The 27595-nt window shown below is 33.6% G+C and overlaps 2 protein-coding genes across 2 annotated transcripts; both read left to right on the forward strand.

Moving 5' to 3' along the window:
• The first annotated feature begins 1121 nt into the window (after positions 1-1121).
• LOC105363095 (disks large 1 tumor suppressor protein-like) lies at positions 1122-9489 on the forward strand. The gene is given in 10 exon segments (XM_011500689.1): positions 1122-1223; positions 2107-2356; positions 5093-5195; positions 6722-6746; positions 6748-6881; positions 7984-8156; positions 8259-8368; positions 8463-8554; positions 9020-9135; positions 9180-9489. Coding segments are annotated over 9 exon segments (1047 nt in total). The 5' UTR covers positions 1122-1173; the 3' UTR covers positions 9130-9135; positions 9180-9489.
• Positions 9490-11003: 1514 nt separating this feature from the next.
• mahj (LisH and WD40 domain-containing protein mahjong) lies at positions 11004-26159 on the forward strand. The gene is made up of 17 exons (XM_011500968.1): positions 11004-11345; positions 14269-14529; positions 14619-15328; positions 15490-15702; positions 16126-16597; positions 16829-17038; positions 17139-17305; positions 17556-17916; positions 19297-19596; positions 20067-20261; positions 20345-20592; positions 20737-20985; positions 21078-21267; positions 22217-22510; positions 24215-24623; positions 25126-25365; positions 25918-26159. Exons 2-17 carry the CDS (start codon positions 14269-14271, stop codon positions 26157-26159), a joined length of 4761 nt encoding a protein of 1586 aa, XP_011499270.1. The 5' UTR covers positions 11004-11345.
• Positions 26160-27595: the final 1436 nt, after the last annotated feature.

The raw sequence follows: 27595 nt of genomic DNA on the forward strand, positions 1-27595 counted from the left end.
GATGGGGTTTTGCCAATGTCAAGGGGCCTTGTGGAGCTCTGTTGCTTATTTTTTTTCTTTTCCATTTTTTGTACTCACTCTTTTTTTTTTATTTAACGCGTCTCTTCATGCAACTTAATGCAACCGTTTTTTTCACATTGTCATTTTCCTTTCAATGTCCGATTTGTGGGATTAATCAGCTTATCGAGCTGAGAAACATTCTCGATTTTTATTTATTGCGTTGTATCGCAAGGGTTCTCACTCACGATCGAAATTGCAATGAATTTTGTTTTGCTCATCGTAAGAAAAATGTTCTACCTCGCCCCATTCCGCTGCTTTTATCCGCATTTATCGTTATAAAAAGCGATAACATTTTTAGAATTGCTTCGAACAAACTGCAGATGCGAGACGATTCCAATCAAATTCCAATCCATCGCGCATCATCTATGCAACGTTCGAATAATGTGGGAATATCAATTTTATTCCATGCTTAGGCCAAGGTATAAATAAGAAAATTGAAATGCCCAATCAATGCTAACCGGTTCGCTTGAAAAATTTACCGAGAAATCGTACTTTATCCGTTCATTTGGATTAAGCCGATAGCGTCAAGAATTTGAAATGACTTTTTTCCAATCGCTATTAACATCATCTCGTACAACATAACGAGAGCGCTCATTTGTTTACTCCAAACTCAAATTTAAAACGTACCAATTTTTCATTCGTCGTCTCATAAGTAATTTATGGTGAAAAAAAAGTGTATTTGCGATCACGAATGAATAAATTTTAATTTAATGCCGAGAGAAGTTAAACTCTACCTGCTCGAGGTTATATAATTTTTTTCTATCTTTTTTTTTTCCCAGTACGATAAATTTTTAAAATGTCCCAAGTATGCATGCGCAAGGTTAAGGTGAAGTCTCGGAGTTATAAGGACGAAGATGGTGAGACGCGATTACGTATTATTAAATTCCCGATAGCCATTTGCGACAATAAAACACTTCCATAATCTATAATGCTGCATTTGCACGTATTCAAACGACTATTCAAATAGCTCATTTTCTTTTTTATTATTATATTTTTTTATTTTTATTAAGTAATATTCTCGTTTATTTGCAGGAATCACCGCCAAGTGCAACTTGATTTACATTTGGTTCATCGTAAACGAACCAAGCGCGGAGTTTTTTCATCAAATTTTCCATGACAGGCAGCCTTATGAGGACCTCGCAAAAGAAAACCCTTTACGTTAAGTAAGGAGACAAAAATTTTACCATTTCCTTTTTGCCCGATGCGGAGCTGTTTTCATTGTTATTACATTTAACTTTATTTGCTTTGTTTGCCAAAATTAAATAAAGCCTATATTATCTTCGCCACGGCATTCTTATAGCCCCGATATTACGAATGAAGTTAGTCGAATTTCGATTACATTATTTGTCGATTACATCAACAAACATTTCAGTGGCTCCGCCTCGTCCTTTTTTTCTTTCTTTTTTTTTTTGCATCTTCAACTCGTGGGTTAAAACTGTGTTGAGATATTTATTAAAAGGCCTCAACAAGTGTTTCCCAAATTTTCAGATCTTGAACTTCATCGCGTGCACTAATAAAAAGCTAATAAAGCGATCGATGATCCTTGCGAACCAAAAATTTTGCCAACATTCGGCCACGTTAAGTAAGGGCATGAACGAGCCTAGCAGCACGAAAGGGCGGACGGACAGTTCGGCCGCGTTAAATCGACGTGACTTTCAGTCGAGAGAAATCGCATCGGCGCACACAAGCCGAGGAAATGGATCTCGTAAAAATTCTCGTTGCGTGCAGAGCACCAGATCGAGCGTCAGGGCGCTCTCTACGGCTTCGTAGAAACGGCCGATGCCGCTTGATTAATGGTCTCGCGTAGGAGGGCTGAGCCCCTCTCCCGTACCCAGTGGGAAATAAGGAAGGAGAGGCGGATCCTCTCATACGGCTTGAGAATCGCGGCGCGACGTAACAATAGTCGGGGGGCCCTTCACGATGGCAATGCTCGTGCGATGCGCGCGACACTTTTGATAAAGGCGCGAGGTTGGCAAAGAAAAGAAAAGAAAAAAAAAACAAGCCCGCCGGCTAAAGCGCCCCGACTAAAGCGAGGACATTCCGAAGGACGCTGTTCCATTACGACCCGAACAAGGACGACGGGCTGCCGTCTCACGGACTGGCCTTCCGCTACGGCGAAATCCTCCACGTGACCAATGCCTCGGATGACGAGTGGTGGCAGGCGCGTAGGGTCACAGCCCTCGGCGAGCAGGAGGCCCTCGGGATCATCCCCTCGCGCAGGCGCTGGGAGCGGAAGCAGCGTGCCCGCGACCGTCAGGTCAAGTTCCAGGGTCACATGCCCGTCATCGTCGACAAGGTACGTAGCCTATAGCCGCTCGATCCCTCGTTACACACGCACACACAAATAGGTGGATACAAACACATACACTCCACCCACCCTCAATTTTTCGGCCCAAGGTCCGTCGCACTGCCGATCACTCGTGAGGACGACGTGGCTTCATTGCCGTTATATCGGATGTGCGTTATAATGCTCGTGTAAGTAAAGGAGGAAATCGTCGGGGCCGTTGGAGGAAAGAATGCCGATGCTTGGCGCCGCACATTCGTTATTCGGAGGAGGTCGGAGTGACGTACGAGGCTCGGTATTTTCCTACTTTTCAAAGCTTAATTGCCACGGTACTATGTTACTTGTATGACGATATTTAATAATCGCGTGGACGTGGAAATTAATTTCCCATCTTGCGGCTACGACGGAGGGCTATTTCTTGTCCTGGTTTTTTCTCGAAGAGCGACGGTTTGACGGGCGGGGGGAGGAGTGATCGGTGCGTCGTATCGCTGTGAATCGGGAAAAATATTCAGGAGAAGGTTATATACTCATGGGGGCGATAATAATTTTGGCTTTTTCCAAGCCCTTCTTTACTACCGTGAATATCAATGTTTATGAGCCAAGTTACACAATTTGTTTACACGGGCTCGATTTATAATCTTTATCAGAACGGATAATTATCAAGTTTAGAAATATATTCGATGGATATTATGGAATTCTTTGAGCTTGAAGATATTTTTGACGGATGGTAAAATATCTTTTACGTTCGCGTAATGGAATCCCTAGTTGAGCGATAACATTGATCAGAGTAATCGACTCTAATCGACTTCAATAGTAATTTCATCCTTTGTGACTTCATATTGATTTCGAGAGTTCTCACTGCTCTCCGATGATAAAATTGTATTTAAAAAGTCGATCGCAAAAGCACGAAAGTGATATTTCGATCGTGCATTATATATAGATCCGATTAGATTTATCGATTTAATGAAAAAGTATCTCGCCTTATTCATAAAGAGTCGTTATGAAGCCAATCGAGCTTATTCGTACATTGTCAACGATTCTTTTAAATTAAAATCAGTAATTGATAGGTATTTTGTCTCGTGTTCGCTCCGCAGCCTTTGAATTATTCATGTTTGTTAAGAAGATAGAAGGCTAATTGGAGCATCGGCAAAGTGTTCGAATGAATGGCGGAGGGGATCGCGGGGGTAAACAGGTAATTGATTAAATTTATTGCGAGGCACTTTTAAAGAGATAAATGAAAAGCCGTGACTATAGTTTTTAAATTTAAATATTGATTTGTATTCTATGTCGCAATATAGTAGAAACTGTCTTAATGTAATTAACTATTTCTCAAAGCTGAATAAAATTCTAAAATAATTGATAGGAAGATGATAATTTATCGATCGACCAGCACAAATGACGATTCAAGCATTCTTCTGTATAATTTCAATAAACAGCAGCATTATAGCCACGCCTTTGTACAATAATATTTTAGTGAGTCGATTCGAAAAATTTCAAGAATTTTGAAACTACGAAATTTCATCGGCTAAACGCAGCGATTGTAGTTAAGATTTTGATTTTGAGCACGTTTGAGATTATTTTTCAGTCTTTAAGTTAAAAAAAAATAAAAAAAATTAGAGAACATTTTTCAAACTGCTGTGATGTAATATATGACTTATAGCTCGTTAAAATCGCTTGCTAATTCAAAACGTTGTATTTTAAGCCGTTGGTGGTTTTTTTTTCTCTTCGTTTTCTCTTCTTAAATGGTAGCTCGTAACGTTAATTTCTCAAAGCGTTTTCAGAATATTTTCAAAATTTTCTTTAACCTTCGTAAATCCATAATATTAATTGATAGATCGATAGAATTGAGATCGATATAACGCAATTAAATATAATACCTTTTATCAATATCTGTTAGCTCATAGTCTTGTAAAATCGTTATTACAATCCTTTAGATTTTAGATAATTATTAACAGTAGGTAAAGTAAAAATAATGGATTGCTTTTTTTTTTTTATTTTTTTTTATTGGTATGCCTTTATTAAAAAAGTTTTCAACTTTATTGCCAATATCAATATAAAAGTTACTTATAATACGTAATAATAAAGTGATACATTGATTTCAAACTAAACTTTTGAAATGATAAAGTGTCGCGCGAATTTTATCAAATTCTACTTGAGCTATTTAGAGCGAGACATTAATTCCGTAAGAGTAAAAATGCAACCGCTCAATTGTTGTGCATTCGTTGATTTTTATGAGCTCGTAATCTGCGAGGAACGATTGTTTTATTTATTATTACTTAAACAAAAAAAAAAAAAAAAAGCAAAAAAAAAGTATGTATATACCCTTGATTACAGATAACGCGATAATTTTATTCCTACTATTTTACTGCTTTCATAAATGACAAATATAATGTCGCAATGTGGATAGCAATCTTTATTAAAAATACCTTTTTTGTTTCTAAATTAGAAAACGCTTAAAAATTTGTCTATTAAAGCAATCATTAATCTGTTAAAATTCTGTTTGACAGTAAATTGTATTTTAATTAATCCAAATTTAACTAATCCAAAACATAAGCTAATAAAAAAAGTGATCGAGAAAGCACACTTCGTGGAATAAACTCACCTTGGCCCCCATCACGCTAGTCCTCAATTTTTATTTTTCAAGAATGCAAATACCCCCCCCCCCCGCCTCCCACCCGCGAAATGACTAGATTTATTTATTATTAATTTCGATCGCAGTAAACATGTTCTTTGGCTCTGCTGTTCCAGCAATCCACCCTCGAGAGGAAAAAGAAGAATTTTCCGTTCGGCCGCACGTTGCCTTTCTCTAAGCACAAAGACGGGAAATCCGAGGAGATTGCCGTTCAAGAGCGTAAGTATTATTAAATTGTGAAGATACCGGGTTTTTCCATCTACGCCTCTCCACCACCCAGTCGCAACACTTGTGTAATCATAAAGAAATCGCGTTCCCAACTAATGTGGGTGCATCTTGCTCCCTCGTTTCTTTTACGATGGTATGTCGGTAAACCTCAATCGCAAAATTATTGCAAAAAAATAGCTTATGACGAGTATTCGAATACCATCCACCGCCTACGAAAGCGCTGGGAAAAATCCGTTACTGCAAATAATCACCATTAGAATTAATTTGAATCTGGTTTTTATATACATTTGAGTGCAGGCTTATTCAGGACAATTAAAATTATAATATTCTCATTGGTAATTCAATTTGTGCTCTTTTGCGATCTAGAAACATTTTCTTAAATATTGGTACGGGGACGACGGTGCCTAATGATAACGATAAGGATAACGATGTCGATGATTATGACATTGACGATGACGGCGATGGTGATGATAATGAAAAACGAATGAATACATTAATTGATTAATTGATGACGAATGAACGAGTGTATAAATCAACGAACGAATAAATAATTAAATAACAACAATATAATTTAAATATCAGTATAAATATTTTTTTTTTTTTAATATATTGCCAATACTCAGTAAACTAAAAAAGAAATATTTTTCAAAAGACCTTTAATATCGATTTCTTTGATTCATCGATTAAAAATTGTATACAGATAATAAATGTCATTATCAATACTTCATTGATATATATGAAAAATTACTTTTATCTATTAAATTTAATATTATACAATTTTAAAGCAAGTTTCATCTAGGAATTTTTCATTATAAAAAAATGCATCGGATCGTATGGAATTATTGATAAAGCTAAATTTTCCCCTGACGAGACAATGAAATTAGATTATCGGGATTAAATTTTCGATTTATCGATACGCAGTACTTATTGGCATTTATTTTTCTTTTTACTTTCACATGCATCTAAAGTAAATTAATAATTTAAAATAGATATTACTTGCATCGATCTTTCAAATGCTTAAGTGCACCTTGAACATTCTCTTTAATGATAATCAGATGTTAATAATTATTGAAAAAGTAAGGATACATATTAATTTCCGTATTTTTATCTTTCTTCCCACGAATGAATTGCTTAAGGACTTAATTTAATCTTTGAACAGAAGTGCTAATGAACTTTAACTGTAAGGTCATTTTAATTATAAAAACTATATATTTTTTATCTATTTAAATGTAACTAGTTGTAACGGTATTGTTCATTTTCAATTTCCACTTCATTCTAATGATTCGAGCTTGCGAGCCTAGATTCGCTTGCAGCTTAATTCATGCTCACACTTGATTCCGTTCATGAATTATTTTATCGTCAAAGTTGTCCTCCTAACGAATGCCCCAAAAAACTAAATTTCACAAAAATGACGTGACCTCCGACACTAATGCTTCTAATTATAGAATAAAAGTTTTAAAATTAAAAAGCTCATGGCTACGAAATACAATCTGACGATTGCGCCTTTAAATTCGCAGAAATAACGAATGAAAATAAAAACAAGAATGTCATACGAGGCCGTTCAACGGCTGACAATTCAGTACACGCGACCCATTATAATTGTTGGCCCGCTAAAGGATCGTATCAACGAGGATCTCATCTCCGAGTTCCCGGACAAATTTGACAGCTGCATACCACGTTAGTATTTTGTTTCATACCCTACATATACACGTAGACATTTAAAATGGTTCGGCGATTAACGGCGATTAATCGTTCACCAATGCTCAATGTGTCTTTATAATTTAAGAATGTAACCTTCATTCGGTTTTCTTTCATTATTGTTCATTTAGTGCCGTAACTTGAATACCGTACTTTACATATTTTTCAATCGATGTGCACTCGTAAATATATGGAAAAACACTAACACGCGCGAGTGCCTTATCCCTTAATATTTTCATTTAATTTTATCATGATTTTTTACCAACGATTTTTAATAACAATCTTATGAACCGTCTTATGAAGGTAAAATATCGGAAAATTTACATAATTGAGTGAATCGTAATACTGACATCATGAATAAATTAATGGTCTTATCGGAATCAATAGAATTCAAAAACTGTTTTAAGTAATTAATATTTGTGAGAAGTATATAATAGTGCACGTGTTTTTAAATATTTTTTGTTTGCGCAATTTTTAAGAATGCAGTATTACAAATTTTATAATATACAAATAGTATTGATTCATTAATATTGATAAAAATGTGCAAATACAAGTATAAATTGTGGTATCTCAATGCTATCGGAAATGAATAAAGCAAAAGAAATTATGAACTTTTGTTATATATCATTGTTTCATTTTATTTATGCTTAGTCGTAAAAGATGTTTTTAATTATTACTTTTATTACACGTTGACGAACTCTTCAATGAATAGTCTCTTAACAATGTCCTATCGTTTTTGTATTTTTTGATTTTTTTTTTTTTTTTTTTTATATTTCACGAAAGCTATTCTACATAACGATAGAAAATGAACTTAAGGCAAATAGTCAGAGTCGCTCATAAATATTTGATAGCGTGAGAGCATATTTAAAAAAATACGATGCATAAAACTGCAGCAATTAAAGAGAAGAAAAAAAAAAGCAAATATCGATGTTGACTAACATTATCTAAATGAATGTTAATTTGTGTGAAAGTAATGTCGGTTGTAATTGTAATTTAAACAGTTAATTTTAACAAAATCGATATCTAACTTGTTTATATTCTAAAAATTTGAGAGATGCTATTTTACTCTCGTTTGCTATAGATACAACGAGGAGTAAAAGAGAATACGAAGTAGATGGACGAGACTATCATTTTGTTGCATCCAGAGAACAAATGGAACGAGATATACAAAATAATCTCTTTATTGAAGCAGGCCAGTATAACGATAACATTTATGGCACAGCAATCGCATCGGTTCGAGAAGTTGCCGAGAAGGTAGAACAAACAAACAATGTTATACTATCAGTTGAATACGGAACATTAATTAACTATTACATTCATGAATTAACCATCAATTATTTGCAACTTGTCATTTAGGGAAAACATTGCATTCTGGATGTGAGTGGAAATGCTATTAAAAGACTGCAAGTGGCGCAACTGTATCCAATCACAATTTACATTAAGCCTAAATCAGTTGAATCCATCATGTAAGACAATTCGGCATTTTATATGTAAAAATGTAATAATAATAATGTAATAGTGACACGATCGTTGTTTAAATGTCTATTATCGTATTTATAGGGAGATGAATAAGAGGATGACAGAGGATCAGGCTAAAAAAGTATTTGATAGAGCTATAAAAGTTGAGCAAGAATTCGGCGAATACTTCACAGGTACGTTATTCAATGACATGCTTTACAAGTTATTCCTTACTCGGGGTTAAACCGAATCTATTAAATATATCGATTGTTTTACAGTCGTGTAATCATTATAATGTATTTGGACATTATTGTGCTTGTGTCGCAAAAAAAAATATGTCCATTTGTAATGTACACACATAAAAATAAAGCTTGTATCAAATTACTTATTATAAATGCTTAATAGTTATCAATATTTGTATCGATTGTCCTGCAAACGTACAATAAGTAGTTAGAACTTTAATGTATAAATGGCGTTTATCTATATGTAAACCGATACGATTTATTACGAGTTTCTATATATTAAATTCCTTACGGTAAAATCAAACAACTACCAATAATAAATGTCTATTCGACACTAGATCAACTCGAAAGCCGAAAATTCTTATATCAATTAGATTTCATTAGATTTATTAACGATATTATAAATTGATTCTTCAGCTGTTGTTCAAGGCGATACACCAGAGGACATCTATGCAATGGTAAAGAAAGTTATAGCCGAGCAGTCGGGTCCGAACATCTGGGTGCCCTGTCGAGAGCAGCAATTGTGACCTTCTCCGTTCCTCCAAAATTCTCTCACGAAATAACAGAAAATAATAATTGATTTATCGTGCCTTTAAATAACATTAGATCTGAAAAAACTTCGTGGTTGAGTGTTTCCACTATATTTGTCTCTCTTTTTCTTTCTGTTTTTTTTTTTTTTTGCATTTTTCTCTCTATACTTTATTCTTTTTCTCAAAAGTATATTGTTTGTCTAACGTTTCACGTTAACAGTTACCAACAACTGCGTTCTAGTTGCATTCCAGTGCCAAATGCCATTTATCTGAACGCCTTAATAATAATACCAGTATTGACAACGATCCTTTAGAACGTATTTAAAAAAAAAAAAAAAATAAAAAAAAAAAAAAAAAAAAAGCAACAAAACAAAACAAAAAAGTCAAAAAAGCAAATTGATAATTAATGAAATAATTAGATGAATAAAGAAAGATACAAAACAAAACAAAAAAAATAGAAGATATTGAAATTAAAAAATAGCACTAGTTGCTAAATATAAAAAGATGTTGAGACACATATTAGTATATTATTATTATTTTTGTGAAAATTGAAAAAAAAAATTCCTTTTTTATACGAAATTTAATAGTATATAGTAAATTTTTTCGCTCATGCATTTAAAAAGAAAAAAAAAACGATAAGTAATAAAAAATAATTTTACTTTGTAAATAGCTATTTAATGTTAGCTATAAATAAAAACAAATTATCTGTAAATAAGTAATATTTGTAAATTGTAAATAAATAGTTTGTAAAGATACAAATCTATTATCTCTGTCCAACTGTATATTTATTTCAATATCATTAGCATAGTGGCAGTAAATAATATTTAATAAAGGTACTTTATTATAATTAACATAATTATATTTTCTTTTAAAATTAACCTCCTCTGCAACTAATTCTTCTAAAACTAATATCTTCGACCCTAAGTTTTTAGTTTAACACTGTTGTATAAGTTATCGTGAGCAGCAAATTTTACATTTTTTATAATCTAATAAAATGTATGATAAATTACCTAGATTATGCAATCATAAATGTTAATTATTAAAATTACTCATTGATTAATTTTATGTATGTATATCGTATTGTAAACCAAAATATTTTATGTTTATTGTTATCAGTACGTAGAAAATGTAACAATAAAGTGATATAAGTTTGAAAAGACATCTTTCATTTATACGATAAATCATTCATTATTTCAGATTTTTTTTTCTCTTCGAGTAACACAGTGCTATTCCTTTTAGATTTTATATTTTTGTAAACTTTAATCTTTTTATTCAAAGCTTTTTTTATTTAAGCAAATGTGGCTGGTATATGACGAACTGTAACAAATTAGCCTTAAAATCGTAATAACGATATTATTATTACGATATACGTAATGACGCCTTTTATTAAAAATAGGTACTCCGAGCTTCAACGATATTACGATGTAAAAGAAAAAAAAAGCCAAGATAATTGGCATAAAATCGACGTGTTAATAAAACAACAATTATGTCAGATAAAGAAAAAAAAAATAAAAAAACATCCTTTTTCACTTACGCTTCTGTATTCTCTGGCAAGAGGCCATTATCAACTGTGTCTGCCAATAAGTAGCTTAAGTACATTTATCTCAAACCGAGTTTCGTGCCAACAAGCCGGTCGATGTACCAAAACTTTTAATCTCGTATCATCATCGATGAAGCCCCCGTCTCGAGAAGTGAGCCCTATATAATCATCAAATACTCTTCTTTCAAATTCACTACGATAAGCTTTTCCAGTCGAAATCGTTGATAAAATATACATCATTGATAAAAATTTTCATAAAGATATGAAGAAGCATTGAGAAGCGCATAAAATGTACGAGAGTCTATTATTAATTAACGATTCTTACGTTTATCCTCCTGTCTCGCGAAGAATCTCCAAGACTTCGGATTGCGCTCATTCCCGTTCAACTGCAATTCAATTCAAATCTATTCGAAGAATGCGCCAACGATAAAAATTCTCGTCCTGTTCTTCCATCTGGTGCTTTTAACTCAAACTAAAAAGCGCGAGCCTACTAGGCACGCGTGTATTTCAGTGTATTGTGCAAGTATTATGTACACGAGCCAAGAGTGAGAACACGAGTCGGTCGAGTAGTGACTTAATTCTGCTTGGAAGGTTGTGAATTTCGCAAATCGACGTATTAAGCGGCGCTGTGGAAAAGGGAATTCGAGTACCGCATCGAAGAAACAGTGAAGAGGTGAGCTTTTTACGAATGTCACCCCGTACTTATGCTTAGAACGGCTTTCTAACCTCTGCTCTCGTCGCTCTGGCTCCACACGTTCGCATATCTAACACGTTATATATATATATATATATATATATATATATATATATATATATATATGCATGCATACGCACACGTGCGCTCGCACGCAACACACACATTTATACACAGTACAATTCAAAAGTCCTAACCAATGTAAGCAGCACATAATATGATTACGAAAAATTGACGTTAATACAAAGTCGCATTTCGAAAAATATTATCATTAGCGTAATAATTTTATTACCAAATTGTGTAAATTCAAAATTAAAGTCACACTTGCGTTTAAAGCTCGAGAGTACGTGCCCGTGGACAATTTATAAATGAACCTTAGGAGAGGCAATAGTCGAATTTATATCAGAGATTTTGTTATTATGCTTTTAGGAGGAGGTACTGGAGTTTGTTAAACTAGCACGTGCTAAATAAATAATTGTACTTTAAGTACGGAAATAATTGTTTTATTATTTCGTTAAGGGGCATTCCATGTTTATCGGGTAACGTCGATTGAAAATTAATTTAAAACGAAGTTTATTATTATTTTTTTTTTTTTTTCTTTAACACAATTTTCACAATAATTTGGAGACAAAAGGTGTATTACTTATATTTGTGGGCATTAATTATTAAATTTACAAGATGGAAAATTAATTCGAGGTATTTGGTTGTTGAAAAATACCTACTGCTAGATAGAAAGTGATTTAACACAAATTACAGTAATATAAATAATGAAAATACGTACCAATAAAATAAAAAAAGTAAAACAATAACTCGAATTGAATTTACACATTCATATAAATGCGCGTTTGCATGCGTGCACAATGTGTACGCATGCATGCGCGTTTTCGTGCATGTGTTTTTCATTTTTTTTCTCCAATTTTTTTTTATTTGTTTCATTATATTTATTTATTATTTTATTTATTTATTTTTTTCAATTACAACATACGAAATCAATATATTTTTATATATGTGCAATAAAGTTACATGTGCCGCTGTAAAAATAAAGTGAAAAAATAGTGTACATAAACGCGCGTGCGCGCGCGCGAGTTCACATGCGCATGCATACCCATACGCGCATAAAATCTATGAGGCCATGCTAAGATTGAAGAGCTTTTATAATAACAAATCGCGTAGAAAATAAAGGATATTAATTAATGATAATTGTAATAATGATGATGATGTCGACTACGACGAGTAGGGCGACGGCGACGACTGCGACGACGATAATAATGATAATGATAACGGTGACGATAATGATAATGATAATGATAATGATAATGATAATTATAATTATAATTATAATTACAATGATAATTATAATTACAATGGTAATGATAATGATAATGGTAGGAGTAATAGTAATAATTCGTTCGGTATTTAAAAGATTTTTGACCTGTACTGTATACATGTGACCAGTGCACTGTTTCTTTTCGCGGACACTTGATTGTGTGTCGCTGTCGCTGTCACGCACCTTCTCACTTAGCGATCGTTTCTTCTACTACTCTTAGCGCCCGTTCGCCGAGACCTAAAAAATCTCGTACATTTCGTCACATCGAATCGGTCCGATACGCGATCTCTCATTTGTCGTTTATCCCTTACATCGGCTACTCTTACCTGAATTCGCCACACGAATGTTATTTACGTTAGATGTACGTCGCCGTCCGGAGGAGTAACGAGCTGCTGCAGCTCCCCGGGAATTTGAGGTTAAGGTGCGGCTCCTCTTCCCTTGGCGTTTTTTGAAAACGCTCTCCATCCGCGGTAATATATAGACATTGCCTGCGGAATTGTAAAGCGCGATTAAAAAGGTTAATGGAAGGTAATAAAATTACGCTTTTCCTCCTCGCCGGATTACGATGATCTCCAATTCTCTACGCGTATTTACGACACATCGATAATATTTAATGCATTTCTAAATGCTTTTGTTTTGAAATTTTGTTATTTATAAACAAGTTCTCCTTTTAATATGCACGTACAAATTTAGATCTGTGTATATAATGCTTGAATAAATAGCGTTAAAGTGGCAAAAAAAAAAAAATAAATAAATAAAAAAGCACGTTTCATTAAAATCTAGTGATAAATTTCACTTTATTATAAGTAAATACTTTATTAGACAATTATTAAGATGTGATGGAGCAGATGCACCTACGCTAATTACATAAAACGTCAATTTAATCATAATCCTTTATAGCTGTGAAAATTTATTGATGTAAATTTCTTAGTATTATAGTTGAAATTATTTTGGTTTTCTGAAAATGTTTGTATTAAATATATTGCAATTTGTTGTAATGCTTCGATAATGCAATTTCACAACTATTATAATGATGTTGTTAATAATATTTATAATTAGATTTATATTTGACTGTGTGGCTAATGATCTCATGAATAAAATCTTTACACTCGCATTTGTATAAAATATTTTGTGAATAATCGATATTATCGTAGCTCTCTTCATTACGGTTAAATATAATATATTTTTGTCTTATCTATCGGGTTAAAAGTCTCTTATCTTTTGGTTATTTTCATTAAAACCACATATATTACTCATTAATGTTTAAATACTTTATAACAACTTATGATTATTTATAAGCTTAATAATGTCCAAGTTCTTTAACCTAACTATTGAATATTCATAAGATTATATCATTTAATTATTGTAGAGACGAATATGCCGAGAGTATTAATTTGTCATTAATTATTGTTTTGAAGTATTCGAAGGTTTGGAATTATTTGCATTGAAATTGCCATTTCAAATTTTATAATCAACAATTAATTTTATTTTTAATTAAGAAGAAATGTTATTTATTATAGAGCAACCGTTGCTAAATAAAGCAGATGTATTATAATAATGGAAATTTATATTTAGATGGCAACTACCGAATCATTGGCTGAAGTTACAGATGTTGTACAAATTTTAAGGCAATGGGAAGAAGATCAAAATTCACCTAATTATAATCCAATACCCACGTTGCAACGATTGGCTCAAATAATAGAGCAAGAAACGGAAAACTATTTAAAAATGGATCCAGACCCATTTGACGAGAGGCATCCATCTCGCACAGATCCAGATTGTAATTTTGGTCACATATTAAAAGTTTTATTTCGAAAAGAGATTTTTATGACAAAGGTTTGCAACTCATTTCTTCATCAAAGTAGTAGCAATAATTTTTCTATTAACGCAAAATTTTAATATATATAACTCCGACGTTTTTTCAGTTAATAAATGATTATTTAAGAGATAATTATTGGTTGAGAGTTGGTATAACAAACAGAGATGTAAGAAGTTTGAATACTGCAGCTTGTCGATTGATGCTCGATATTCTGCCAGGCCTCGAAACATCGGCTGTCTTTCAACCGGATATGGAAGGCCTGATTCACAGACTCTTTTCGTGGGCTGAGAAAAGTTCAGAGCCATTGCAGAGCTATGCAACTGGTTTGTTGGCTGCTGCCATGGAAGTTCAGGATATTGCAACAGGTTTCCGCGAGCAGAATGGAAAAATGGTACCATTGATGTTAAAAAGACTTCACAAACTGCAGGAGAAAGCTGCCGAGGAAAGACAGCTGACCAATGCTACTCGACCATTCACTCACTTCGGTCAAAATCGATCCAACAACAGTCTGACAGATTCTGAACACAAAGCTTTTCCTGGAAAGAGAAAAATAAGGAATAAAATTCGAGAGAATGGAACCGTAAAGAATAATTTACCAGAGCTGGCGGATTATTCGTCCTCGGAGGATGAAGTGGAGTGCGACACTATTCGCGATGAAACTTCTTCCCCACCAATCAAGAAATTGAAAAACGAAGAAGGAACCGAACAAGTCACTCCAGTGAAGAAAAATGCTTGTTATCCTGATATAATGTTGCCACCACTATTAATTCCGCCTTTAAATACATTGAAAAGCCATGCCAGTAATTCTCAGGTAAAGTAAATTAAGTATACAATTTTCTAAGACATATTTTCTTTGTTAATAAAATAAAAATTTTGATTTTCAATGCTTTAAACGATATTGAATTTAGTAATAATTGTTATAAAATATATATTTAGTTTTCAACTCCCACCAAACATCCAATTTTCGAGATTAAAAGTTCAACAACGACTTCATTAAAAAATCAAAACCCATGTGTTAGAAATACGTCGAGTCCAGCTTGGTCGAAAATGATGGGAAATAAAAATAATACACCATCCACGTTACTCGAAGGGAATTCAAATTCATCGTGGGCTGAAATGGAATCATACGTCATTGGAAATATTCAAATATATCCTCCAACTTTATCAACACGACAAATGCTCATTCTCAGGTACAATAATAAGAGGAGATGTTTATAATATTTCGTCTTACACATACATTTCAATCGATTGCTTGCACAATCCTACTATCAATCCTATAATATTCATCTAACGAAATAAATAGGGAGAAAAGTATTTTTATGCGCTTAAAGTAACATGACTAAATAAAGAGAAATTTATTTTGAAAGTATAATGTTGTAATTGTAAAGTATTTCTAAAGAATTAAAATTAATGTACCAATGGAATGTTTTAATATTGTACAAATTATAAAAATTTTATATTTTACCATTATATATACTTATTAAATTATGTATGTTGAAAGCAATATTTATTTAGGATTATTTTACTTTCTTTTCACTTTCATTAATTTCATTTGCACAGTTAATTTTGCTATCCAGTTGTATCAAATGAAGTAATTATTTGATTTTCCCCAGGTATTTAACACCAATGGGAGAATATCAAGAATTTTTGGGGCATGTATTCGAACAAAATGCTCTCGATCTCATTCTCGAATACATAAATGTACGTAAAACAAAGGATAGTCGCTTAGCCTTCGAAGCACTCAAATATCTCGCATCCTTACTCTGCCATAAAAAATTTTCTATCGAGTTCTTGAGCATTAACGGTCTGCAGTGTCTTATCGATATACCAAGACCCAGTATCGCCGCTACCGGTGTCTCCATTTGTTTGTATTACTTAGCTTATTGCGAAGACGTCATGGAAAAAGTCTGCCTTCTGCCAAAACTTGTAATAGGCGACCTCGTTATGTACGCGTTATGGCTACTGGAACGTAGTCATGACTCGGGAAGGTGTCACGCGACGATGTTTTTCGGCTTTTCCTTTCCCTTCAAGATCATGCTCGATGAGTTCGATGCTCAAGATGGATTGAGGAAACTTTACAATGTGGTAATTATTCAGCTTTCTATTTTAATAAGAAAGTGCTTTGTATTTATATTGCCAAATGCCTTATGACATTCGAGAACAATAACTTTAAATTCGATATTTCCAATATGCTTGAATACGAGATTTTAGCGAATAATTTTATAAATTACTTAAAATTATCGAAACCTTACAATCAATCCCAAAGAATAATTAATCTCTTCACTTACCGTTGTTAATTAACAATGAATTTTAAAGATATCTACACTCCCATTGTTAAACATTGAGGAGGAAGCAACGTTAAACGACGACGAGGAATGCGCCTCTAGACAAATCGTGCGACACGTTGCCGTCGCATTAAAGAAGTACACGGAGGCTCACTTGTGCTGGAAAGCAGAACAATTGCAGCGGGCGGAAAATGCGAGAACCGAGCGTGATACGTGGCAACCTTCCTTACCGCCTTACAAAGTAACGTTTATGCCCTTACTCATTGATTTTCATATTTAAAGAATTTAATTTTCATAATGATGATGATGATGATGATGATGATATGTCGCGTTATTTAAAGGCTTGCAAGTTGAGCTGCGAAGAGGTTCAAGCAAAGGTGGAAGTGCTGCAGGAGTTGATGTATTTAAGGACATTGTGGCCATCGGTTGATAAGCTTCATCGTCTCGGTGGTATTTCCCTTCTTTTACAAATCATTGCCTTTGCTCGAGAGTGGAATTTTAACGGCCGGTAAGTATTTGAATAGACGAGTGAGCAATCAAGCTTATGAGCTTTCAAAAAACAAAGTCTATTATTCAGACACCCGATCATTATCCATGCAAACGAATCTTCGCCCTTCCCATACTTTTTAACTAACAAGACTTGATCCTCGTCGCTAACGATTACGATAACGAATTAGCGACCTTGTATTTCGCAATCCTCAAACGATTTTACTCTCGTCCAACACAACGAACAATGCTCAATAAAATTTCTTTTCTAGCGTCCACACGACTTCGAGCGCCGAGACTGTTCGCGCCTGCCTGGACGTAATAGCGATATGCTCAGTGGTGCCCAAAGTTATGCTATTGCTATGCGAACGCGTGGACATGCCCGACCTCTCGATGACCATGTCGATAAATTTACTGCTGGCAGCGGCCGAGTGCGAGATTATTGCCGACGCGGATGTGCAGCGGGCTGCCCTCCGCGCCGTCATCAATTGCGTCTGCGCCCCGATAAACCGCGTTGGAGGCAACGTGGCGCGGTACTCGGTGACGGGCTCCGCCAAAAAGAAGACTAGCATATACGACGATGAGCTCATACAGAAGGTCTGGGAGAGCGTCAGATCGAATAACGGTATCATGGTGAGTTGAACGAGGGTCAGATTTTTTCTGCTTTTTTTCTTTCGAAAAACTAAATAAATTGACGAAGGTGTTCTCTTTATTAATAATAAGCTAATTTCAAATTTGCAGTTTACCTATTACGTATGTCGGTATCATTATCTCCCCTGTATAATATCCACCGATCCTTATCTGTGAAAATATGTTAAATTAATACCATTCTATAAAGAAGGAAGCTTGATTAATTACACAATGTAAATAATTATCATCATTCATTTCTATTGAAAGATGTATTTAACTTTCGCTAAATGTGCACATTTACTTTACAAATATAGCCCCGGGAAAATACAGGTAACAGTGACAAAAATGTAGCGAGTAATGTGGGTTTCAATTTTCGATGCTTCCGCCTTCGACTACCGCCGATTGCCGTGGACCTGGAGAGAGAGAGAGAGAGAGAGAGAGCTAAAGAACGATACGAGATTATTCTAGAGTGATGAATACGGTTGCCGATATGGCATAAAAAAGTGATAGTTTTGGGCTTTGGTGGGGGTTCATCGAGAGATACTGTTGTTGATTTCTTTCCGCAGTCTCCTCTTTTGGTTCAGTTAACTGGTCAGGTTTTTTTGTTCTCTAGTTTTTCATCTCTTCCCGTCAGTTTTGCAGGACTTATACGCGCTCGCTTATGTCTTCTCATAATCAATAAGAGCCTATGAATTGTCCTTTGCATCTTGTGGCTCTCTCTCTCTCTCTCTCTCTCTCTCTCTCTCATTCTCCTTGCACGAAGTAGATGAGAAACAAAAATATCTTGAGCTAAATTTGATCAAACCTATGTCATTAATACGTAAACAAATGTAAATAAGCATATAAAATGTAATACAAGTAATTTGAATAATTACTAGCGAATTAAATAACGTTTATCTTTAAACAGATGTCATTAATAAATTTATTCCAAATTTTGAAGATAGGTAAATCATGTGGAAATTAGTTAATCCACGTATTAGAAACGTATGACCGATTAGTAATGCAGATTAAATTTCTAACTACCTGTAAGAATTAATTTTCAAATTGATAGTTTTCACAAGTAACGCTGAGAATTATGGAAAATTTTAACCTTGAATTAATTTTTTTTTTTTTTTTTTTTTTTTCATATTGAAATAATCACAATTTTATTGTTGCTTTCCGAACGATAGAAAATATGATTTTTCCGTTAATAAAGTAGTCCGTATCAATAAGAATAATTTATGCCTATATTGAAAAAAAAATTCAAAAGAACAAATAATTTTCTTCGTTTATTCGAATTGTCGTTTAATTCGTATTTATAAATACCTATTTCGTATTGAAGGAATACATATTTTATGAGAATCTCCAGTTTTATTAATACTCAATAATATTAAAATGTTTCAGATTTTACTGCAACTTATGATGGTTAAGACGCCAATCACGGATGCGGATAGTATTCGTGCATTGGCTTGTAGAGCCTTGGCCGGTCTTGCGAGAAGCGAGAAAGTGAGACAGATAATAAGTAAATTACCTATGTTTACGGATGGCCAAATTCAAGCTTTGATGAAAGATCCCATACTTCAAGAAAAGAGACAGGAACACGTAATGTTTCAAAAGTATGCCTTAGAACTTATGGAGCATGTTTCTGGAAAAGCTAAGCCTACTGGTGCAGAATATGAAATTTCTTTAGTTAGTTTACACAGAGTAAGTCGAAATATAATATAATTGTACATATTATGAAATAGTATATTTCAGAGTAAGCTTATCTATAGTATGCAAAATACGTTCAGTCAGGATTAAAAAAAAAAAACAATAATTAAAAAAACAATAATATAGTTAAACAATGTAATGATGTAAGTGCAATTGTAAATAAGATTTTTAATATTTATTTTATTGTCAAGTTGATCTGACTAAAATTGATTGATAAATAATGCTACAAAAAATTGTCAGATTACAAAATGAGTAGCTCTCGGGGAAGTCATTTTTTCTCCAATATCCAATGAATATTTTTAATACTTTTAAGCAGCAAAATGTTGTCTTGATTTATAATGAAGCATCCTTTAACTTAAAAATGAGCTGTTTAAGTATTTTAAATCCATGAGCATTTGATATTATTCTTTAACAGCTAATAATAATGTTACTTGGCTAATAATTTATTTTAATAACATTTGTAGGCAAACGTTGTAGCACAAACGAGAATACAGTATAACGAGCAACAGTTACATCAACTTATTTATCAACATTTATTATCCAAAGGATTAACAGAATCAGCATCGATTTTACAGAAAGAGGCGAATTTGGAATCACCAACATTAGCAAAGTCATTAACATATCAGCCTTTCCATTACCGGAGTCCAGTTACTACAAGCGTACGTATACTTTTACATTCTGTTTATTTTCATTTTAATAGTTCGTAGGAATCAAATTTTAACTTCTCATCCTTTGTCTATAGCCAAGACCAGCCTTTTCCCCGGGTGCTGCAGCTAATTTGTACAACACGAGATGTATGCAGAGGGAAGCAGCCACTCGAACAAACACGACACCAACGAATAATACCTCTCGATTTATTTCCCACACTGGTTCAGTTTCAAACTCTACTCCCATAGCAAATAACACTCCTATTAGAATTAAGCTTGCTGATACGTTAAGCCAAAGTCCGTCGGCGAACAGCCAACCTATAAAACTGCAGATTAGTCAAAAGTAAGAATTGCTGATGACATTCTTAGTCATTTTTCATTGAATAACGCGGAATATAAAATAAAAAGCTTTTATTATTTTCTTCGAGTGCTTTTTTAACTACAGTCAATTGCAACCGATTAATTTGAAAATATTTTTGTCCCTCAGAAAAACAACGGAAAGGACACTTTCTACAACTCAATCTAGCTATCAATGTATAAGCAATCAAATTCAACAATCATCGTGTAGATCGTTACAAAAACAGATTTCAAGAGATCCCGGCGGGACGGCACTTGGTGTGGCATCCTCGAATGTTCAAACAGTTACATTAGATTCTATTATAACAGAGTATTTAACAAATCAACACGCGCTTTGTAAAAACCCAATGGTCACATGCCCACAGTTTAATTTATTCGAGTGAGTTAAAATTAAGCAATTTCCATTTACAAAAATAATTTACATTATTTATTTTAGATTTTTATTAGATAATAAAATACATTCTTTTTAAGACCGCACAAATGTCCGGATCCATGCAAGAAAAATTCCACACCCCTCAACGTTATTGTAAGGTTATCGAGGAGACAACAAGGCATAGATGGCAGGCGGCTGGATAGAAGACATATTTACAGTCGTTTTTGTCCAGTAAAAACCTTCCGTCCCTTAGATGTCGATGGAACATTCACATGTTGTACATTTTCCGTGAGTTTACGTTTTCGTTGAATAATTAAAAGGATCATTAAATTATATACCGTTACTATTTATATTAAACAATAATGCCTATGACTGATTGATAGATATATATTTCTTTTACTTTATATATTTTGTATGCCGTATTTAAGTTGATTGGAAGGCGTAGTTTAATATTAAATGAATACAGTAATATAATATGTGGTAAGATAATATTCTGAAAATTCATTCGATTGAATACGAATAATTTTCTAATACACATAATAAATATATATTCTATATCAAAAATTATCATGGACACGAGAATTAATTATGACATTATTGACTGATTTATTTCAAGTACCTCAGCACGAAAAGTCAATCTAGCCAATAATTCGAGACATATATTTCAATATATTTATTTAGATATGTATATGTAAAATTTTTTAAATTACGATACATTGGAATACATAAACTTTACGTAGCCAGATATGTTAAATACATAAGGATTTAATATTCAAAATTTCTAAATTTTCAATAGAATTCGTCAATATATTCTCCTAATTTTTTGTCCTAATATTCGACATTATTATCCTCCTCATATAAAATTAATTAAAATCATTCATCCTAGTATTAGATCTTTAAATAATTACGTTTAGTTTTAAGCCTTTAACTTTTAGTATTACATAAGTAGCCAAAGTTCATAGGTAGAATTCAAATTAATTAGACAATTAAATTTTTCTAAAGTTATTGGGACCAGAAACTTTGTTTTTAAGAAACTTTTGTTCCAAACTTTATAACGATTGAGGTATGCATTAGTCGCTACCTATTTTAATTATGCAATTCACCAAAAGCCAAAATATTAATTCACTTAATATCTTGAAGAAGTCTAAATGTGTAGCAATATATTAAGAATAATAAGTCATATTTTATTCGAGTAAAAATATAAACCAACCGCCATATCTGATTATTAATATTACAGCCGTGCCAAGAGTATTTGCTCCTTGGCACATATGCCGGTGAGGTAAAGATGTTTAACGCCCGAACCGGCTCCGAGGAAGCGACGTACACGTGCCACGAGTCCTACGTGTCGCACGTTGAGTGCAATAAGCGCGGCAATCTCCTATTGACATCGACCGCCTGGAGTACGCCGATGTCGGCTCTCTGGAGTCTCGGTACCTTCTTCGACATGAAGATACCTCTCGATCACGAAGACTACGTCGAGTTCAGTAAGCTACAGGATAGGATAGTCGGCACGCAAGGAGAAGTTGCTACGGTTGGTCTCTTATTAATCATTTGGCGGTCTGATTGTTGGGCGTTAAATCAATGCCGATAGTCGATAAAGTGAAACAATGGAATATTGTTTTCAGGGCTTGCAATAACTGAAATATAAACAATGTCGTAATGTTATTGATTAGCTGACTGAAAACGACGCGATTTATTATTGGAACCGACCGTCGTCGGTTGCTCTAAAGGAATTATAATTACTGCCAAACGAATTATTTTGTTTTATTATTTTATGTATATATTTATGGCATATTTAATTCTTTAAATTTACGTTTATCAAATTTTCTTATTGAATAGCGCATAACTATAATTGCGCTAAAAAAATATTATGCATGTTTAAAATTTTTTTCCTTTTCTTTTTCATTTGAATTGTAAAGAATCGATATCATCCTGCCCATTTAAGGACAGAACGTTAAGTAAATTATATGTTCAGTAACGAATGGAAATGCATATTAATTATATATTTTTATAATTACAATTAGGCAAAAAATTTTACAAAAATTGTTTTATTTTAAAATTCTTAAATGTGATATAAATCTAAATCTTATATGAATATATTAATTCCTTAAAAAAAAAAAAGCATCAGTTACAAGATTAACCGAGGAATCGACTGAAATTGGCCTTAACATTAATTCGAGCAAATCATTAAAATAAAGTAAAACTTATAAATAAAATAACTTATAAATATGTTATAACTTAATACGTTAAAAATAACTTTTAAAATAATAGTGATAAAGGCGGTTTTGTGGCGATAATTCCGTCTCCGGCTACCCACCGCTCAGATTAGCTGCGTCCCATATAAAATTTAATCGCATCCATTAATTAAAACAAACATGAATATTTGTTTTCATAATGAGAACGTTTGAAATACTAGTTTCTCTAAATATTGAAATAATGCCATTTGTCAACAAATGGTCTGTATTGAAATACCACGTAGACTCGAATTCGTTTATAATTTGCTTATTGTGAATGCGTGGAAACAAACTTGAGTGATCAAAGTTTTTTTGACTTGTGGCGGATGTCGGGTGGGCACACTCAACCGGTAGGAATATGGCGGTTAAAGCTGCGTCTGTATATTAAAAAACCGTAACATCAATATTCCGAATATCGATTAGCAACCGCAGGGTCAGATTTTCCAAACGTACTCGTATCGACATTCCTTATAAAACACCTGCTTAATGATTGATTTAATGTCACCTGAAATAACCCTGGGTTTAAAATTTGCACGCGCGTGTTCTCAGTACTTTACGGTTGTGTCTAAAATAGCTTACAACATTTAAAAACAATCGGCTATTTTAAATCGTTTAAAAATTGTTAAAAATTATTTTCATAAATAAGTCTTAATAGTGTAAATGGTACTCCGAGCTTATTTTATTGTCTTATATAAGATTCTATAGCCTCGTGGACAAATTTAACAAATTATTTCAGAAACAATATATATGTTGAAAGAGCATTAAATTTTCATATTGTCTCGCACAAAAGATAAATTTGCCAATTTTGTCGGGATGTGCTTGGGGGGTTATATTTCCGTTCGCATGAAACGAACAATGTAAACTTCCTTCAAAATGATGAAGACGATGCCCAGTACGAGTGCGCGTGTTCACGTGCTCATCTCCTCGAAAACTCATTAGCCGAATGAAAAGACACGATGCAAGAACGAGGGAAAATAACCGGTTAAACCAATTAATTGCAGATATACGACATAGCGACGGGCATGCTACTCAAGACCCTCACACCGTCTATATCGAACCAGTATACAAAGAATCGGGCGACCTTCAGCATGAACGACGAGCTCATCCTCAGCGACGGCATCCTCTGGGACGTGAACTCGGGAAGGGAGATTCATAAATTCGACAAGCTCAACCAAACTCTCAATGGTGTGTTCCATCCAAACGGCACCGAGGTCGTGTCCAACACCGAGGTCTGGGACCTCAGGACTTTCCACCTCCTTAAAACGATCCCGGCTCTCGACCAGATGAACGTCATATTCTCGCCGGTAAACAACATCATCTACGCAGTCTCGCTCGATCAGGAGAACGAAGACGAATCCCATTACGTCACGTCCTTCAAGACCCTCGACGCCCTCGATTACAGCAACATTTGTAGGTGTACTTTCTTATTGACTGCGATTACGATTGAGAATTAGTCCCGGCCTGTAGGAGGGGGGGGGGGTTACTCAAGGCGCCAAGTAGAACGAACGTCTCGTGTAACTCGGGTAAATTACAGTGGTATCGCGATTCCTCGAGTGATAAAGCTAAGTTTAGCGCAAGGTGAAATTGCCACTGCCAAAGCTACAAAATTATGCAGCGAAACAAAATAAATATTCCCAAGTCGGTTTTAACGCTTCTATGTAGAGTATTTAGCCAGATATTTAATATTCGTGAATTAGCGATGTGGCTGGGAAAGACGTAAAGACCGCAAAGAGAATAATAATCCTCACTTAAAAATTACCATTTCTCCTTGTCGCGTTATATTTTACCTTTTTTATAACGAACGTTTTTATTAACGTAATATTCTACACATATTGACACATATACTACACATCACATTAAAAAATAAAAAAAAAAACAAAAAAATTAAAGATAACTTTATCCTTTACTAAAGCGACATTCGACGTAAAAAGAGGCATTTACGATCTCGCCTGCAATAAGTTCGACACGCAAATCGCTGTTGTCGAGAATCAGGGGGAGTTCGATAGTATCCAAGAGTCATGCGTGCGTTTGTACGATGTCGGTAGGCGTAGGGACGACGAGGACGAAGCCGAAGAGGATGACGACGACGAAGACCTCGATGCCAGTGACGATGATGGATCGAATTCCGGCTCTGATGAAAACAATGCCGATGGTATGTTAAACGGTGCATTTGACTGTTTTTTTTCTTTTTTCTTCTTTTTTTTTATTATTATTAAAGTAGTAAAAATTGATAAAAAAATCAAAGTACGCGACCGTGTTAGCGTATAGATGAGGTAATTAAAGGGCACAAAAGTTTTTTCTAACGCGATTTGAATTTAGAAAATTTCATAATTTGACTATTTTAAGTATGTTAATACATTGCAAAAAAAAAAAAAATTACCCGAAATATTAATTACATTGAGCCAAATAGCCAATAATGACGTATTACAAAAAAAAAAATAAATAAAAAAAAAGTTTTAATAAGGATAATAGGCAGATTAAAAAATTGTGTAAAATATTAATTGAAACGAGGAAAAGAAATCAATCTATAAATGAAGAATTCGTTAATCATAAAAATAATGTTAACATGTCGAATTTAACTGCAAAATTTATAATTTTTATTGGTTAGTTTAATTGCTGATACGTGTGCCGGAGAAGAGCCTCGGTAGATTGCTTATTTACCTATTTAATTATTTAATCGATGTTCTTAACAATTGTTGAATAGACGCGGAGAATGGCGACGTACCTGGAGACGACAACGGCGATGAAAACGACCGCAACGACGGAGACGATAATGATGATAACGATGATAACGATTATAACGATGATAACGATTATAACGATTATAACGATGATATTAGCGAGGTCGAAGATTCGGGCGACGACCGCCTGTACTTCCACGCGATATTCTCGCCGGACGAGTACGCGACTTCCGATGGCGATGGCTTCGATATGCTTTTTATTTAATGTGCAACGAGCGGAGGAGGAGGAGGAGGAGGAGGAGGAGGAGGAGGAGAGGAGAGGAGTCTACATGTCAAAATTCTTTTACAATTTTATTTATGTGAATCTGTTCGTCGTCGTCGCTGCTTTGATTGCCATGGATAATCAGTGAGAGAAGATAATGGAATGTTAAGAAAATACATTACTAGATGAAAAAGAAAAAAACAGTCGCGCGGTTAATGCGACTTTAAATTAAAATAACATTATACTATGTTACTCGGTATAAGATGTATGTAAGCATAAGCTAACCGAGATTAGCGCTTCTTTTTCTTCTTTTATATATATATATATATTAACATAATACAAGTATGCACATAGCGGAGTAAATCAAAGAGCGACAACCAGAACTGCGATTTTTTTTATTTAAGACTATAAAAATAAAAGAAAAAGGAGCAAGCGATTATGTAAATGTTCCTTGGTGAGGTGAAGTAAAATCGATGGGTCGTGGATGTGATGATGTCCTGTTGCCCTTAAAATCACGTGGTTTTTAAATAAGCGCGAATGTGTACATGATTTTCACAAAGGATAATATTTTCTATTTTCCGTATGTTTAATAATAATAAACGCGTGTGATGAATATTTAGGCGTCGTTCGTTTATGAATGAAGCGGTCAATTTCAGCGTGTGAAAGAGAAAAAAAATGAGTAACTTTAAAGATTTTGCAATTTATAGGGGAAAGCGAGAATGAGTGAATATATTATTATAGTTATAGTTATTATTGTCATTATCGAATAAATAAGATGAACTATAAGAATATACGAAGGTACCTTCATTAAATAAATAATAAATATTGTAAAAAATTTATAATTTGTGCTTTTCTTCGATATTATATTATTATTTTATTTGGTTATAGAAAATAACCTACCTACACCCTCGTAATATAACATTTTTTAATTAATGTGATTATTTTTAATATTTACTGTCTAATATTTAAAAAGCAAGAAACGTTCCATTCATGCATAATAACGCCTATATTATATTTATCGCAGAACTTTTCTAAAGTTTGATTATATTTTCTACAAGAATAAGGTATAATTTTTAATTTTCCCATTTTTTATGAGAAAAGGCATCCGACTAACCTACTGTTTAGCCAAAAGAATTAATTATATCATAGATTCGAGATAAAAAGCTACTGAGATAACAAAGCAATTTTTTAATTAAGACAACTTTCGTGTAGGTAGAATATAATTTTTATTGCAAATAAATTAGTTTATATCAATGAGAAAAGCATCATAAATTTACTATATTATAATTTTTTTTAATTTTCAAAGTTTATAGAATAAATTTATAGAAAAAAAAAAAAAAATTAAAGTTACTGATGTGTTACGCATCTTCTAAAGTATTAATAAAGAATTAAGGTTGAAAAATATTTTTCTTTTTAAAAAATCGTATTATCTTTGTCCT

This window comes from Ceratosolen solmsi, unplaced genomic scaffold, assembly GCF_000503995.2.
Source record: "Ceratosolen solmsi marchali unplaced genomic scaffold, CerSol_1.0 scaffold27, whole genome shotgun sequence".
NCBI lineage: Eukaryota > Metazoa > Arthropoda > Insecta > Hymenoptera > Agaonidae > Ceratosolen > Ceratosolen solmsi.